The following is an 18,382-nucleotide window of genomic DNA, read 5'->3' on the forward strand; positions in this document are numbered from 1 at the left end:
CGAAAATCAGCCAACCAAATGGCGACCGTTCCTTTTTTAATTCATTTCACTCGTTGCAGTCAGACTACAACTTCCACGATTCCACATCAAACTTCAACTACCAGCATTCCATTGAATCGTGGAAGTTGTAATTTGACTATCAGAGCTCAGTGGTATAGAGTGCTGGGAGTTATAGTTTGGCATGGCCCAAGGTTGAATGGGATGGTGGGAGTTGTAGTTTGACTGTCAGAGCTCGGTGGTATAGGGTGCTGGGAGTTGTAGTTTGACGCGGCTCAATACTGTGGGGTGCTGGGAGTTATATTTTGGTTTTCAACGCTTTGTCGCAACACACTCTTGCGCCATCGCAGCCATGACTCACGGCCAGATTTGCAACGTTTTGCAAACGAACGGCACAGACGTTGCAACACAAGGATCCCATTGGTTACAACGATGCCCTTATCAGGAAGTAAGATCACATATGCATTTCGACAGGTTTGTCGTTATTTATTTATCTCGATTTAGACCTGGCCTTCCTTCCAAAAGTGGCTCGGGATGAAATCCCTACGCTCAATTAAATACGGTATTCGTAAGACTTCATTAAAGTCCGGAACCGTCTATCTGCATACACTCAGTTAAATACGGTATTCGTAAAACTTCATTAAACTGTCTGTCTGAAAGCTGTTGTTGTTATATCTTAAACTGATATTCAGGCCAAAATAGTAAACAGAACCACAACCCAAACAACTTAACTAATGAAAACAGTAACAACAACCACATATTACATATACAGTTTGCCAGCGGTGTGAACATCTTTTCAGAGTAAAAACTAGCACTTTTGATTTATCATAATTAATTGCTAGCTGTTCAGTGTGACAGTACACATTTTAACGTTTTTAGAAACCGCCTCAGCCCAACACATGTTAGTGATAAAAGTACGGCATCGTCTGCATAAAGTAAAACTGATATTTCTCTCCCATCCAGTTTAGGGGGGTGAGGGTTTATTTCTGAGAGTGAGTTCACCAGAGAGTTCATATAAGTATTAAACAAAGTGGGAGCAAGAACACAACCTTGCTTTACTCCCTTATAGGAGGGTAGTTTTATATATATATAAAACTACATATACAGGCTGCCTTTTGTATTTAAAATTGGCACCTCTCAATGCGACAGAAGCCAGGGAGCTGCAGTTTGGCGACAGCACTTTTTAGCAGACGAGGCTGACAAACTACAACTCCCGAACGTTGCATTGAATCCTCACCCGGCATCCGGATAAGCTTCAACAGCCCATCTAGGTGATTCAGCTTTTGGAAAGAGTTTAATTGTCACCATCGCCAACAATAGATGGACTATGAATGCTATGCTCTGAAGCCGAGAAATGCAAACTGTAAATAGACATGTAAATAAAGTTAATCAACAGTTGGACTTCGCCTGCTAGAGTATTTCTTGACCAGTGCTGATTCTCCGCATGGGAATACAGTCTGGAGAAGGAGGTGAGACCGGGATGATGAATTTTGGAATCCACTCTGCACCCCATCATCCCCTGACAATATATTCGTTTAAGGAAACTGATACCTTACTAATCATCACTTCACAATTGCAAGATTAACTTTTGCATATTTGATTATTTGCCGATTTGATGAATGCCTTCTTTCTAGGAATCTCTAAGGTCGTCCAATGGGACTCCATGGACAATGTCTAAGGGACCTAGAGAATCCTAGAGAAAAGCCTTCTCTAGGCATTTGTATTATTATTATTATTATTATTATTATTATTATTATTATTATTTCGCTCCATGGAGTCATGCCGGCCACATGACCTTGGAAGTGTCTATGGACAACGCCAGTTCTTGGGCTTAGAATTGGAGATGAGAACCAACCCCCAGAGTCGGACACAACTGGACTTCAAGGGAAACCTTTACCTTTACTTTACCTTATTATTATTATTATTATTATTATTATTATTATTATTATTATTATTATTATTATTTTATTGTATGACACAGCAAACAAGATAGACATTATCATCATTATTATTATTTATACCATTCACCTGTACCTTAAACTGCATTGAGTCTCCTTCGGAAGAGATAAAGTGGGGTCTAAATAAACAAAAAAAAATTGTCAGGAAAAAATAATTAAATATCTCAAAAGATTTTTGCAAATTTTAATGTGTTTTTTCAGGATTTTAAATTCTGATTTATTTTGCATTTATTTGGGATTTTTAAATTCTGATTTATTTCACATTTATTTGGGATTTTAAAATTCTGATTTATTTTTCATTTATTTGGGATGTTTAATTGTAATGTATTTTGCATTTATTTGGGATGTTTAATTGTAATTTATTTCACATTCATTTGGGATTTTTAATTTTAATTTATTTTGCATTTATTTGGGGTTTTTTTAAATTCTAAAATTTTTTTGCATTTATTTGGGATTTTCTATTCTAATCTTTGCATTAGGCTTAAATATATATATTCATTGGAAAATGAGAGCAAAATGTGCTGTAGCAGGATGTCCCAGAATAAACTTTCCTCGTGTTTTTTGACAGACCCAATTAGGAAGCGACATTCATAACAGAGGAACCAAAACCTTGTTACGTAGTGTCATAACCTAATGCAGTAGTTGTAAGGTGTCGGAAAGTCAACTTTAAGGACAGAACATTTTTGCAGGTGACATTCGCAATCAAGGGAAGGCTGGAGACGGCCGGTTCAGAAACAGGTGAGACAACAAATACCAAACAGGAATCTCTCTATCAAGTGCTGCTACTATACTGTGTAGCTACTATGCTCCTTCCACACCCTACATACAAACCCAAAGCACCTGGCCAGCGAGTGCCAACTGCACGGTGTGGTTTAGACCGAACTGAACCAGATGTACAAGAGCTCACCTGGATCAGCAATGCTGCCTACCTGCAGAACAGGTTATTCCACAGGTTTTGGGCCCGGAGCCAAGCCATGCCGCGTCCTTCCGAAAGGAGAGAAATTCAGAAAGTCACTTTGCGGATCCCAATACGAGAATGCTCTAGCCAAGGCCTGGGCAAACTTCGGCCCTCCCTACAGGTGTTTTGGACTCCAACTCCCACCATTTCTAACAGCCGGTAGGAACGCCGGAAACTTTGTTTTTGTGTCTGCCACAAACTAAGGGGAATTAGTTGAGATATTCATCCCTCCCGCGGCAACAAAGTTTGTGCAGTTTCATAAACTTTCCCCAAGTTTTTGTGACAGAACCAATTAGGAAATGACATTAATAACCCAGAAACAAAAATCGTGTTACATAGTGTAATCTATAATAATTTAATATAATAATAATAATAATAATAATACCCTACTGGGATCTGCACGCATCATCCGAAAATACATCACACAGTCCTCGACACTTGGGAAGTGTTCGACTTGTGATACGAAATCCAGCATGTCTATCTTGCTTGCTGTGTCATAATAATAATAATAATAATAATAATAATAATAATAATAATAACAATAATAATACATCACACAGTCCTAGACACTTGGGAAGTGTTCGACTTGTGATTTTGTGATACGAAATCCAGCATGTCTATCTTGTTTGCTGTGTCATACAATAATAATAATAATAATAATAATAATAATAATAATAATAATAATAATAATAATAATGTAATAATAATAATACACTTGGGAAGTGTTTGACTTGTGATTTTGTGATATGAAATCCAGCATATCTATCTTGTTTGCTGTGTCATAAAATAATAATAATAATAATAATAATAATAATAATAATAATAATAATAATAAACAACTATAACAGGATGTTCCTCTGGCAATGACAAAGTTTTAGCAGCAGTTTTGTAAACTTTCCCCATGTTTTGTTTTGTGATAGAACCAATTAGGAAATTACACTGATAACCCAGAAACAAAAATTGTGTTACATAGTATAATCAATAATAATAATAATAATAATAATAATAATAATAATAATAATAATAATATACTATAGCAGGTAGTTCCTGTGGCAAAGACAAAGTTTTAGTAGCAGTTTCATAAACTTTTCTCATGTTTTTGTGATAGAACCAATTAGGAAATGACATTCGTAACCCAGAAACAAAAATCGTGTTACATAGTGTCATCTATAATAATAATGTAATATAATAATAATAATAATAATAATAATGAAATCCAGCATATAGATCTCATTTGCTATGTCATACTATGTCTTTGCGTCAATAATAATAACAGCAGCAATAATAATAATAATAATAATAATAATAATAATAATAATAATAATAGTAATATAATAGCAGGAAGTTCCTGTGCAAAGACAAAGTTTTAGTAGCAGTTTCATAAACTTTTCTCATGTTTTTGTGATAGAACCAATTAGGAAATGACATTGATAACCCAGAAACAAAAATCGTGTTAAATTGTGTCATCTAGAATAATAAAGTAATAGAATAATAATAATAATAATAATATCAGGATGTTCCTCTGGCAAAGACAAAGTTTTACCAGTTTGGTAAACTTTTCCCATGTTTATGTGAAATGGCATTGATAACCTAGGAAAAAATTGTGTTACATAGTGTAATCTATAATAATAATGCATAATAATAATGTATAATAATAATAATAATAATAATAATAATAATAATAATAATAATAATATGCTATAGCAGGATGTTCCTCTGGAAAAAAGACAAAAGTTTTAGCAGTTTGGTAAACTTTTCCCATGTTTTTGTGAGATGGCATTGATAACCCAGAAACAAAAGTCGTGTTACATAGTGCAATCTATAATAATAATAATAATAATAATATCAGGATATTCCTCTGGCAAAGACAAAGTTTTACCAGTTTGGTAAACTTTCCCCATGTTTTTGTGAAATGGCATTGATAACCCAGAAACAAAAATTGTGTTACCTAGTGTCATCTAGAATAATGTACTATAATAATAATAAAAATACAGTAGAGTCTCACTTATCCAACACTCGCTTATCCAACGTTCTGGATTATCCAACGCATTTTTGGAGTCAATGTTTTCAATATATCATGATATTTTGGTGCTAAATTCATAAATACAGTAATTACTACATAGCATTACTGCCTATTGAACTACTTTTTCTGCCAAATTTGTTGTCTAACATGATTGTTTTGGTGCTTCATTTGTAAAATCATAACCTAATTTGATGTTTAATAGGCTTTTCCTTAATGCCTCCTTATTATCCAACATATTCGCTTATCCAACATTCTGCCGGCCCGTTTATGTTGGATAAGTGAGACTCTACTGTAATAATAATAATATGCTATAGCAGGATGTTCCTGTGGCAAAGACAAAAGTTTTAGCTGTTTCGTAAACTTGCCCCATGTTTTTGTGATAGAACAAATTGGAAAATGGCATTCGTAACCTGGCGAAAATATTTTACATGGCAAAATGAAGGCTTGCTCTGGGGATGTATATATATGTATGTGTGTGTGTGTGTGTATGTGTTCCAAGTCATGGCAAGTTGGGTTTGTGTCACAGAGCGCAGGCTGTATGTATGTGGCTCTCTCTCTCCCTCCCAGTGGTGTGAGAAATCTGTGGAATGTCTTGGGTTTGCCATGGGCTTCCCTTTGGGATCCTGCATGATGTATGTATGTATGTATGTCTGCGTGATGGCGCACACCTCCACCACCACCTCCCTGCCGAAGCATGAACTGCACCTGAGCCACAGGACACGTCACACCAGGCAGAAAGAAGACTTTCGACTTCCACGTTGGGAGAGTGACCTTCAGGAAGAGCATGCCTCCAAAGCCCAGCCCACTTGTCACCTGATGAGAGAGAGAGAGAGAGAGAGAGAGCAAGGGGTCACCCCCAGGACAAGGTGGCCGCTTGGCCGTCCCGACTGCCTTTTAAGGCCTTCCCGGCAGACAGGCAGGCAGGAAGCGACGACGACAACAACAGACGTAGGCTCCCCAAAGACACACCTTCTCTCTTGGGGCATCGTCATCACTCTCTCCACCGCCTGGGAAACAGCACAAGGCCCAGTGTCACCTTGGCCGAGGAGGAAGGAGGAAGGAAGGAGAGAAGGAAGGAGAGGAAGGAAGGAAGGAAGGAAGGCTGAAGGAAGAGAACAAGGGAGGGAGGGAGGGAAGGAAAGAAGGAAGGAAGCAAAGCAAGGAAAAGAAGGAAGGAAGGAAGGAAGGAAGGAAGGAAGGAAGGAAGGAAGGAAGGAAGGAAGGAAGGAAGGAAGGAAGGAAGGAGAGAAAGAAAGAAAGAAAGAGCAAGCAGAGAAGCAAGGAAGGAAGGCTGAAGGAAGAGAGGAAGGAAAGAAAGGAAGGAAGGAAGGAAGGAAGGAAGGAAGGAAGGAAGGAAGGAAGGAAGGAAAGAAAGAAAGAAAGAAAGAAAGAAAGAAAGAAAGAAAGAAAGAAAGAGCAAGCAGAGAAGCAAGGAAGGAAGGCTGAAGGAAGAGAGGAAGGAAAGAAAGGAAGGAAGGAAGGAAGGAAGGAAGGAAGGAAGGAAGGAAGGAAGGAAGGAAAGAAAGAAAGAAAGAAAGAAAGAAAGAAAGAAAGAAAGAAAGAAAGAAAGAAAGAGCAAGCAGAGAAGCAAGGAAGGAAGGCTGAAGGAAGAGAGGAAGGAAAGAAAGGAAGGAAGGAAGGAAGGAAGGAAGGAAAGAAGAAAGAAAGAAAGAAAGAAAGAAAGAAAGAAAGAGAGTGAGAAAGAAAGAAAGAAAGAAAGAAAGAAAGTGAGAAAGAAAGAAAGAAAGAAAGAAAGAAAGAAAGAAAGAAAGAAAGAAAGAAAGAGCAAGCAAGCAGAGAAGCAAGGAAGGAAGGCTGAAGGAAGAGAGGAAGGAAAGAAAGGAAGGAAGGAAGGAAGGAAGGAAGGAAAGAAGAAAGAAAGAAAGAAAGAAAGAAAGAAAGAAAGAAAGAAAGAAAGAAAGAGAGTGAGAAAGAAAGAAAGAAAGAAAGAAAGAAAGTGAGAAAGAAAGAAAGAAAGAAAGAAAGAAAGAAAGAAAGAAAGAAAGAAAGAAAGAAAGAAAGAAAGAGCAAGCAAGCAGAGAAGCAAGGAAGGAAGGCTGAAGGAAGAGAGGAAGGAAAGAAAGGAAGGAAGGAAGGAAGGAAGGAAGGAAGAAAGAAAGAAAGAAAGAAAGAAAGAAAGAAAGAAAGAAAGAAAGAGAGTGAGAAAGAAAGAAAGAAAGAAAGTGAGTGAGAAAGAAAGAAAGAAAGAAAGAAAGAAAGAAAGAAAGAAAGAAAGAAAGAAAGAAAGTGAGAAAGAAAGAGAGTGAGAAAGAAAGAAAGAAAGAAAGTGAGTGAGAAAGAAAGAAAGAAAGAAAGAAAGAAAGAAAGAAAGAAAGAAAGAAAGAAAGAAAGAAAGAAAGAGCAAGCAGAGAAGCAAGGAAGGAAGGCTGAAGGAAGAGAGGAAGGAAAGAAAGAAAGAAAGGAAGGAAGGAAGGAAGGAAGGAAGGAACCAAGGGGGGGGGAGGAAAGAAGCAAGCAAGAAAGAAAAGCTGAAGGAAGAAAGCAATGAAGGAAGGAAACAAGTAAGGAAGGAAGCAAGGAAAGGAGGGAAAGAAGGAAGGGAGCGAGTGGAGGGCAGCTCCTGCATGGGAAGCTCAAGCCAGGCCAGACGCGTGCGGAAGGCATCCCCGAACAGCAAGAAAGGGCAGCATTACCACACGTGTGCAACTTGGAAACAATTCCCTTGTCAAAGCTTTTGCTGAAGAAGATCCTGCGTATACTTACTTACTTACTTACTTACTATAGCCTTCTCCAAATCCAGGGATGGCGGGGCTTCCATCCGCCCAGCTGCATCCGAAGGAAAACGCACTCCATCCAGGGGTGGTACAAGTTGAGCCCGGCCCCGTCTACACTCCCATATAATCCAGTTTCTGAAACCGGATGATCTGCTTTGAACTGGATGATATGGCCGTGTAGATCCAGAATCCTGACATATTCCAAAGTTGTCCAGACAAATGGCTGAAACAGTGAAAACTTTTGCTGGTACTTTGATGTGTAAACACTACGTTTCATGCACAAAATTATTTTAAAATAATATATGTCTGTTTCCACATAATTGTTGTTGTTGTTGTGTGCCTTTAAGTCATTTCAGACTCTGGGGGAGCCTAAGTCTAAAATTATTTATTTATTCATTTACTACATTTATTTACTACATTTATATCCCGCCCTTCTCACCCCAAAGGGGACTCAGAGCAGCTGTATGTACATACAAGATATTATATTATTAGCATAGCACAATATTAGCATTATATATTATTATATTGAACTATACCACTATACTGTAATATTATATGTAATATATAACATATAATTAATATTATTATATGGTATTATTATTATTATCTATATATATAAAAGAGTGATGGCATCACGGCGACCCACAAAACAACAAAACTACAGGCCCCCCAACCTCGAAATTTGACAACACAACCCATCATCCACGCCTCTAGGTTGATACAACAAAAAGAAAAGAAAAATAAAGTCCTAATTAGAGAGAGAGAGGAATAATTGCTTTTATCCAATTGCTGCCAGTTAGAAGGCTAAGCTCCTCCAACTTGGTCTCCTAGCAACCCAAAAAAAATAAATAATAAAAAACACTAAAAAAATTAATACAATAAAATACTATAATAACAGAAAATAACTAAAAATAATACAAGAAAATAATAAAATATAATAAATAAAAATATAACTTACAATAAAAATTAATTTAAAAAAATGCAAATAATGTCAAATAAAAATTACACAACAGTTTTTAACCAATATCACCACCACTTTGCCACAGCAACGCGTGGCCGGGCACAGCTAGTTAGTATTATATTGTATAAAATGATAATATTATTATCATTATCATATGTATATACAATATATTATTAAAACTGATATAAAAATATTATACTATAAATGAGGGCAGGGGCCAGGTAAATGACCTTGGAGGGCCGCATCCGGCCCACGGGCCTTAGTTTGGGGACCTCTGCTTGAGTGTTTCGTATAATGTAGCCAACTTGGAAATAAAAGCATTTTAAATAAAACCACTCACCTTGATTTGGGTACAAGAAAATATTGGGACTCACATTGAACGTGATGGAATCATGGATGCAAATAATACACTACAAATACACCAACCAACCCTTAACAGAGATTTATTTATTTTCTGGGCAAACTTTTGTTTCCTTCCTAAACATGATGTCTACATGAAAACATACAAATAAGGAACGCGGCCCAACCGATCCAAGCGAACGGCCTCCTAGGAAATAAAGGAAGCCGTATTTCTTAGACTCAAACAACTAGGTATAGACAAAATACGACATCTGTAAGAAAATAGCCTTGCAAAGGATTTGCCTGGATTTTGCAAGGATGATCGTTTCCAGAAATGACACTTTCGAATAGGATCCTGCTTCTCATTTGAACTGGTTGTCAATCAGGGTGCCTTTCATCTTGGCCTTCTTCGCTTCCAGCTCAGCCTGGATTGAAAACCAAACAAAAATAAATAAAGGGAGGAACAAAAAGAATGCATGAGTTCTCTCATATATATATATACCGTATATACTCGAGTATAAGCTGACCCAAATATAAGCCGAGGCACCTAATTTTACCACAAAAAAACCTGGGAAAACATTGACTCCAGTATAAGCCGAGAGCGGTAAATTTCAGAAATAAAAACAGATACCAATAAAATTACATTAATTGAGGCATCAGTAGGTTAAATGTTTTTGAATATTTACATCAAGCTCAAGTTTAAGATAAGACTGTCCAACTCTGATCAAGTCATTATTCTCATCTTCTTCAATGTCAATGTGCTTATGTATCCTTTTAATAATGATAGAGTAAAATAATGCATGTAATAATAATAATAATAAATACAGGAAAATAATACATGTAATAATAGAGTAAAATAATAAATGCAATAATAATAATAAGATCAGAGTGAAATAATGAATGTATTAATAATAATACATGAAAATAATACATGTAAGAATAGAGTAAAATAATAAATGCAATAATAATAATAATAATAAGATCAGAGTGAAATAATAAATGTATTAATAATAATAAAAAAGAGTAAAATAAATGTAGTAGCAACAATAATAGAGAAAAATAATAAATGCAATAATACCAATAATAGAGAATAATAATAAATGTACCATATATTTTTGAGTATAAGCTGACCCAAATATAAGCCAACCAGGACCCTCACCCGGGTATAAGCCGAGGGGGGCTTTTTCAGTCTTAAAAAGAGGGCTGAAAAACTAGGCTTATACTCGAGTATATACAATATATATATATACACACACACACACACACACACACACAAAAGGTGATGATGATGATAATCTATATAAATATAAATGTAATGTACGTTTGTAGGACTGAGTAAACAACAAAACCACTGAACCAAATCACTCCAAATTGGGCCACAAAAGACATAGTCACCCAATCTATGTCTTTCAAACAAAAAACCTGGAAAATAAAGTCCAAATTAGAGAACAAGGAAGAGCCGTTTTCAACCCTGGTTGCAGGTCAGAAGGGTAGGCCCTGCCCCCTTTAGGTCCCGCCCACTTCGTCTCCTAGCAACCCTCGGCCACAATGGCACCAGGGTACAGCCAGGGTTCAGGCTATTGAGACTGCAAGGCTATTCACTGCTATTCCACCTGGCCAACAAAGCATTCCCATACGCCACAGCAACACATGGCACAGCTAGTAATAATAATAATAAAGTGATAGGACTAAGGATGGACTCACCAGCTCCTGCAGCCGCCTTTTGCTCATGCCCTTCCGCTCGAGCTGCTTCTCAATCACTTTGGCATTCTGTGCATACGAGTCTGCAATTTCCCGCTGGAAAGAAAGACACCCGAGACGGACATTAAAACATTGGCAATCGCGGAAAACACTCGGCAGCAAGAACAAATACAATTTTATAATAAGCTGAATTGTGTATTAGATTTCATTGGAAGCAGAGCTCTTCCTCTTGGGATCATTAGACAAACAGATACTGAAACATCAAGCAAGAATATTCCTTGATATGAGCACAACAACAAGAATTGGATATGGAAACAAAATTATGGAAACAGCAAAGCATAACGACACCAGAAGATTGGATTACAAAAGCGTCTTGGCTGGAAAAATAATGCAATGACTTCTCTTTAAGCCATTAGGAGAGCAACAAACAAAATGTATTATTATTATTGTTGTTGTTGTTGTTGTTGTTGTTGTTGTTATAATAATGTAATACAATATTATACTAATAATAATATATAATAATATTAATTATATATTAAACCTAATATTACTAATAATATTACAGTATAGTGGTACAGTACAATATAGTAATTTAATGTTTATATTGTGCTATGCTAATAATATATTGTATGTACATTTTGAGTTGTAAGCCGCTCTGAGTCCCCTCCAGGGTGAGAAGAGCGGGATATAAATGTAGTAAATAAATAAATACAATAAATATTGTATTATTATTACTGCATGGCTTGTTGTGCATATCTCGAAAACACTGATCTGCTGATTAAACTCGTCGGCCACATCTGGGAATTTTAATGCCATCGTCTAAGGTTTTGTTATTATTTAATTGTTTGAATTTTATTATCATGTAGGTATGTATTATTATGTTTATGTAAGGCACGATTGAAAAACTAGAAATGTAAGACACTATAGGCATTTCTTGGCTGAATAAATAAAGTCTCCACGTGGAGACAAAAAGCGGTGAATAAACACACACAACAACAACAATAGATATTCAATAACATTATTTCCTTTTATACATGTTACGCTTCTTGTGATCTGGTCATGTAAGTGTGATTTATTGTTATTATTGTATTATTTTACTTTGTTTAATAATGTGTATTATGTTGTTATGTAATGTTTGTGTTTGCTTTTATGACTGTAAACCGCCCTGAGTCTCATCCGGGAGATAGGGCGGTATATACATAAAGTTTTATTATTATTTATTATTATTAAGGACAAACTCACCGCTTCAATCTCTTCCTCTTCCTCATCAATCGTGGAAACGGTCACTGAACTGAATTTGCCCATGTCCTTGGTCCGCTTCGTCATCATCACCTGGAAAAAGGAAAGAGACAGATCGGTCTCCAAAATTTGGAAAATATTTCTATTCCTGGCTTGAAAGAATCATTTCTTGTTCCATTGTGCAGTCCTTCGTTTGAAAGTAGTTATATTGTGTTTACAGAATTTTTGCAATGTTTGTGTGTTGGGACTGTGCTGTGACTCACCTCGATGAGAGGCGAGTAAGAAGTAAAATTATAATTATAATTATTATCTCCTGACCTTCTTGGGGGGCTCTTGTTTCTGGGTGTAGATGTTGGTTTTGCCGAAGCCTTGTCCAAACTTGACCACGGCCCCATCGACAATGAAGGTGACCGGAGCGTTCTTCTGCTGGTGCTGGTAGAACAGGAGCAGACCGCACCTAGGAAGGGAAACTGCAGATAACAACAACAACAACAACAACAAACAACAATAATGTATTCACGACCTGCTTCTCCTTAAGGCTCTAATCGGGATTAGTATAATTATTGTAACTTTAAGTGCAATGGATGAATTCTAGGAGGCTACACAGGAGAATGAAGGCAGCTTGGCAAATAAAAGTGCTATTTTTTATTATTATTATTATTATTATTATTATTATTATTATTATTATTATTATTATTATTAGCATGCTATGGAATCCTAGGAGGCTGCACAAGAGAATGAATGCAGCCTGGAACCACTGTAATAATAATACGAATGCTATTAATTGTTATTATTATTATATTTATTATCCTGCTTTCCTCTTCTAAAAGAAACTCAAAGCAGGTATTATTGTTGTTGTTGTTGTTGTAAGCATGCTATGGAATCCTAGGAGGCTGCATAAGAGAATAAATGCAGCCTGGCACCAGTGTAATTATAACTTGAATGCTATTAATTGTTGTTGTTATTATTATTATATTTATTATTGTTATTATATTTATATTTATTATCCTGCTTTCCTCTTCTAAAAGAAACTCAAAGCAGATATTATTATTATTATTGTAAGCATGCTATGGAATTCTACGAGGCTGCACAAGAGAATGAACGCAACCTGGCACCACTGTAATAATAATACAAATGCTATTTATTATTATTATTATTATTATCCTGCTTTCCTCTTCTAAAAGAAACTCAAACAGATATTGTTGTTGTTGTTGTTGTTGTTGTTGTTGTAAGCATGCTATGGAATCCTAAGAGGCTGCACAAGAGAATGAACGCAACCTTGCACCATTGTAATAATAATACAAATGCTATTAATAATAATAATAATAATAATAATAATAATAATTATTATTATTATTATTATGCACAAGAGAATGAATACAGCCTGGCACCACTGTAATAATAATACAAATGCTATTTATTATTATTATTATTATTATTATTATTATTATTATTATCATTATCATTATCCTGCTTTCCTCTTCTAAAAGAAACTCAAAGCAGATGATATTATTATTATTATTATTATTATTATTATTAGCATGCAATGGAATCCTAGGAGGCTGCACAAGAGAATGAATACAGCCTGGCACCACTGTAATAATAATACGAATGCTATTAATTGTTATTATATTTAAGAGACTCAAAGCAGATATTGTTGTTATTATTACTGTAAGAACGCTATGGAATCCTACGCAGGAGAAGGAATGCATAATAATAACAATATCATAACATCATCATAATAACAACCGAATACTCACTTTCCACACTTCTTCCTGTATTGCCGCTCAATACCTTCTGGCCTGGAAACGGGAGGCAGGAAAACAGTATTAGGATCAAAGAAACCAAACAGAGACGGCACTGAAATACTAAATGAAATCTACTCCTTGAAAACTCAATGTAATCATCATTGATTAATTAAGTAGCAGAAAATAATAAGCATTCTTGGTGCATTATTATTATTATTATTATTATTATTATTATTATTATTATTAGAAACACAAGATGAGTCCACAGCAGACACTCTGCTGGCTGTTGTATTGTTGTATTATTATTATTGTATGACACGGCAAACAAGATAGATATGCTGGATTTCGTATCACAAAATCACAAGTCGAACACTTCCCAAGTGTCTAGGACTGTGTGATGTATTATTATTATTATTGTTGTTGTTGTTGTTGTTGTTGACACAGCAAACAAGATAGATATGCTGGATTTCGTATCACAAAATCACAAGTCGAACACTTCCCAAGTGTCTAGGGAAAATACTGTGTGATGTATTTTCGGATGATGCGCGCAGATCCCAGTAGGGTGGCCTTTTGCAGTTGGCAGATCATGATTTTGTCAATGTCTATTGTTTCCAAATGTCAGCTGAGATTTTTTGGCACGGCACCCAATTATTATTATTATTATTATTATTATTATTATTATTATTATTATTATTAGAAACACAACGAGTCCACAGCAGACACTCTGCTGGCTGTTGTATTGTATTATTATTATTATTATTATTATTATTATTATTATTATTATTATTAGAAACACAACGAGTCCACAGCAGACACTCTGCTGGCTGTTGTATTGTATTATTATTATTATTATTATTATTATTAGAAACACAACGAGTCCACAGCAGACACTCTGCTGGCTGTTGTATTGTATTATTATTATTATTATTATTATTATTATTATTATTATCATTATTATTATTATTATTAGAAACACAACGAGTCCACAGCAGACACTCTGCTGGCTGTTGTATTGTATTATTATTATTATTATTATTATTATTATTATTATTATTATCATTATTATTATTATTATTAGAAACACAACGAGTCCACAGCAGACACTCTGCTGGCTGTTGTATTGTATTATTATTATTATTATTATTATTATTATTATTATTATTATTATTATTATTATTATTATTATTAGAAACACAACGAGTCCACAGCAGACACTCTGCTGGCTGTTGTATTGTATTGTATTATTATTATTATTATTATTACTATTATTATTATGATGCTTTGCCTTTCCACAAAGGAGAGTCAGAGCATTTTCCTGCATTTGCTGAATGCACCTATGCTCTGTAGTATTAATGCAGTACTGTCTACCAGATAGGCCTGCATTACAGGGAGCGTGGGCCGGCTCCTCACCTGCGCAGGTAAACGTTCTCTTCTTCCTCGGTGTTGCAGAACTTGTGGGCGTGCTTGGCGGCGTCAATCACCCGGGACCGGTCCCTGGGGCGCATGGGCAGCTTCTCCAGCTGGCAGTCTGCAAAGGAAAGGGCATCTCAGGTCAGTCAAAAAAGGACACAGTCCAAGGAGCAATGACAGCAGTCAAAGTGGCGCCAAACTGCATTAACTCCCCAGTGCGGATGCACTCAGTGAGCGCTGGAGCATTCTAGGATCCCATAACATCCAGCAATGACAGTTAAGGCTATAATAATAATGATATTAATAATAACAATAATTCACTTATGAAATCCAGCATATATATCTCGTTTGCTGTGTCATACTGTTTTTGTGTCACAATAATAATAATATATTAATAACAGTGAGTGAAAACAGGATAATAATAATATAAATATAACAAGTGAGTGAAAAGAGGATAATAATAATATAATAATATAATAAGAATAGTGAGTGAGTGGATAATAATATAAATAAAATAACAACGGTGAGTGGAAAAAGGATAATAATAATATAAATAAAATAACAACAGTGAGTGAAAACAGGATAATAATAATATAAATATAATAACAACAGTGAGTGAAAAGAGGATAATAATAATATAATAATATAATAACAATAGTGAGTGAGAGGATAATAATATAAATAAAATAACAACAGTGAGTGAAAACAGGATAATAATAATATAAATATAATAACAACAGTGAGTGAAAAGAGGATAATAATAATATAATAATATAATAACAATAGTGAGAGGATAATAATATAAATAAAATAACAACAGTGAGTGGAAAAAGGATAATAATAATATAATAATAACAGTGGGTGAAAGCATAATAATAATAATATAAATAATATAAATATAATAACAGCGAGTGGAAACAGGATAATAATAATACTATAATAACAACAGTGAGTGAAAGCAGGATAATAATAATAATACTATAAATATAACAACAACAGTGAGTGAAAACAGGATGATAATAATAATAATAATAATATAATGAGTGAAAAGAGGATAATAATAATATCATAACAACAGTGAGTGAAAACAGGATAATAATAATAATAATAATAATATAATAGTGAGTGAAAACAGAATAATAATAACAACAACAACCGTGAGTGAAAGCAGGATAATAATAATAATATAAATATAACAGTGAGTGAAAACAGGATAATGATAATAATATAATAACAACAGCGAGTGAAAAGAAGATAATAATAATAATAATATAAATATAATAACAACAGTGAGTGAAAACAGGATAATAATAATAATAATAATAATAAGTGAAAACAGAATAATAATAACAACAACTGTGAGTGAAAGCAGGATAATAATAATAAGATAAATATAACAGTGAGTGAAAACAGGATAATGATAATAATATAATAACAACAGTAAGTGAAAACAGAATGATAATAATAATAATATAATAACAACAGTGAGTGGCATTCTGCTGCTTCTTCTGCTGCTGCTGCGCCCGCCTAGGATGGCAGGGCAGGCCAAGCGGGACAGAAGCGCGACAGTGTGCGAGTGCGGACGCCTACCCACCCAGGACGAGGACCATCTGCCCGCAGAGGCAGTAGTAGACGTGGAGGGGCTTCTCCCCGTCGTCGTACTCCTCGCGGTCGCGCGTGTCCGAGCAGACCACCGAGCGGGAGACCACCTTCGGCATGGCCGGAGAGAGGGAGGGAGGGAGGGAGGGGAGCCGGCAGAGGGAACAGCCCGGCGCCTAGCAACCCCCGCCCGGGCCCGCCTCCCAAAGGAAGGAAGCAGGCGCGGGGGGAGGGACTCACCCGGAGGATCGGCAGGCCCTTAAAGGGGCCGCGCTCTCCTTCTCAGTAGCATTCTGTATCTACACTGCAGAATGAACATCACATAGAATAATCATCATCATCATCATCTACACTGCAGAATGAACATCACATAGAATAATAATAATAATAATCATCATCATCATCCATAATCATCATCATCTACACTGCAGAATGAACATCACATAGAATAATAATAATAATCATCATCATCATCATCCATAATCATCATCATCTACACTGCAGAATGAACATCACATAGAATAATAATAATAATCATCATCATCATCATCCATAATCATCATCATCTACACTGCAGAATGAACATCACATAGAATAATAATAATCATCATCATCATCATCTACACTGCAGAATGAACATCACATAGAATAATAATAATAATAATCATCATCATCATCATCCATAATCATCATCATCTACACTGCAGAATGAACATCACATAGAATAATAATAATAATAATAATCATCATCATCCATAATCATCATCATCTACACTGCAGAATGAACATCACATAGAATAATAATAATAATAATCATCATCATCATCCATAATCATCATCATCTACACTGCAGAATGAACATCACATAGAATAATAATAATCATCATCATCATCATCATCATCCATAATCATCATCATCTACACTGCAGAATGAACATCACATAGAATAATAATAATAATAATCATCATCATCATCCATAATCATCATCATCTACACTGCAGAATGAACATCACATAGAATAATAATAATAATCATCATCATCATCATCCATAATCATCATCATCTACACTGCAGAATGAACATCACATAGAATAATAATAATAATCATCATCATCATCCATAATCATCATCATCTACACTGCAGAATGAACATCGCATAGAATAATAATCATCATCATCATTATCATCCATAATCATCATCATCTACACTGCAGAATGAACATCACATAAAATAATAATAATAATCATCATCATCATCCATAATCATCATCATCTACACTGCAGAATGAACATCACATAGAATAATAATAATAATCATCATCATCATCCATAATCATCATCATCTACACTGCAGAATGAACATCACATAGAATAATAATAATAATCATCATCATCATCCATAATCATCATCATCTACACTGCAGAATGAACATCACATAGAATAATAATCATAATCATCATCATCATCATCCATAATCATCATCATCTACACTGCAGAATGAACATCACATAGAATAATAATCATAATCATCATCATCATCATCCATAATCATCATCATCTACACTGCAGAATGAACACCTCATTATTATAATATAGAATAATATATTATTTTTATTATATTTATTATTTTGTTATTGCTATTATTATTGCAGTATTATGAATGCTAGAGAACAGAATAGAAGCTTTCCCTGCACTGTTATATTTATCATTAT

The 18,382-nt window shown here is 35.0% G+C and overlaps 2 protein-coding genes across 4 annotated transcripts; one reads left to right on the top strand and one right to left on the bottom strand.

Moving 5' to 3' along the window:
• The first annotated feature begins 5,593 nt into the window (after positions 1-5,593).
• Positions 5,594-12,220, top strand: LOC134294098 (uncharacterized). Its single transcript, XM_062964012.1, is given in 2 exon segments — positions 5,594-5,802; positions 6,234-12,220. Coding segments are annotated over 2 exon segments (1,179 nt in total). The 3' UTR covers positions 7,204-12,220.
• Positions 9,060-16,933, bottom strand: steep1 (STING1 ER exit protein 1). Of its 3 annotated transcripts, none has more exons than XM_062963976.1 (7): positions 16,909-16,933; positions 15,070-15,187; positions 13,672-13,713; positions 12,230-12,368; positions 11,915-12,004; positions 10,676-10,768; positions 9,060-9,396 (listed from the first exon to the last, which is right to left on the bottom strand). In XM_062963976.1, exons 2-7 carry the CDS (start codon positions 15,162-15,164, stop codon positions 9,334-9,336), a joined length of 522 nt encoding a protein of 173 aa, XP_062820046.1. In that variant the 5' UTR covers positions 15,165-15,187; positions 16,909-16,933; the 3' UTR covers positions 9,060-9,333. The 3 variants fall into 3 exon arrangements, with proteins under 3 accessions (XP_062820046.1, XP_062820044.1, XP_062820045.1); XM_062963974.1 differs by lacking the exon at positions 16,909-16,933 and adding an exon at positions 16,664-16,842; XM_062963975.1 differs by lacking the exons at positions 15,070-15,187; positions 16,909-16,933 and adding an exon at positions 16,664-16,857 and having other exon boundaries at positions 12,230-12,381.
• Positions 16,934-18,382: the final 1,449 nt, after the last annotated feature.

This window comes from Anolis carolinensis, unplaced genomic scaffold, assembly GCF_035594765.1.
Source record: "Anolis carolinensis isolate JA03-04 unplaced genomic scaffold, rAnoCar3.1.pri scaffold_12, whole genome shotgun sequence".
Taxonomy (NCBI): Eukaryota; Metazoa; Chordata; class Lepidosauria; order Squamata; family Dactyloidae; genus Anolis; species Anolis carolinensis.

What these genes read in the sequence shown, in the direction of transcription:
- steep1 (XM_062963974.1), bottom strand. Translation starts at nt 16,787, where the DNA reads ATGCCGAAGGTGGTCTCCCGCTCGGTGGTCTGCTCGGACACGCGCGAC. An exon ending in AACAAGAGCCCCCCAAGAAG is followed by an intron (nt 12,005 to 12,229) that starts GTCAGGAGATAA and finishes TCCTTTTTCCAG; the next exon opens with GTGATGATGACGAAGCGGAC. An exon ending in AAAGGCGGCTGCAGGAGCTG is followed by an intron (nt 9,397 to 10,675) that starts GTGAGTCCATCC and finishes TTTTCAATCCAG; the next exon opens with GCTGAGCTGGAAGCGAAGAA.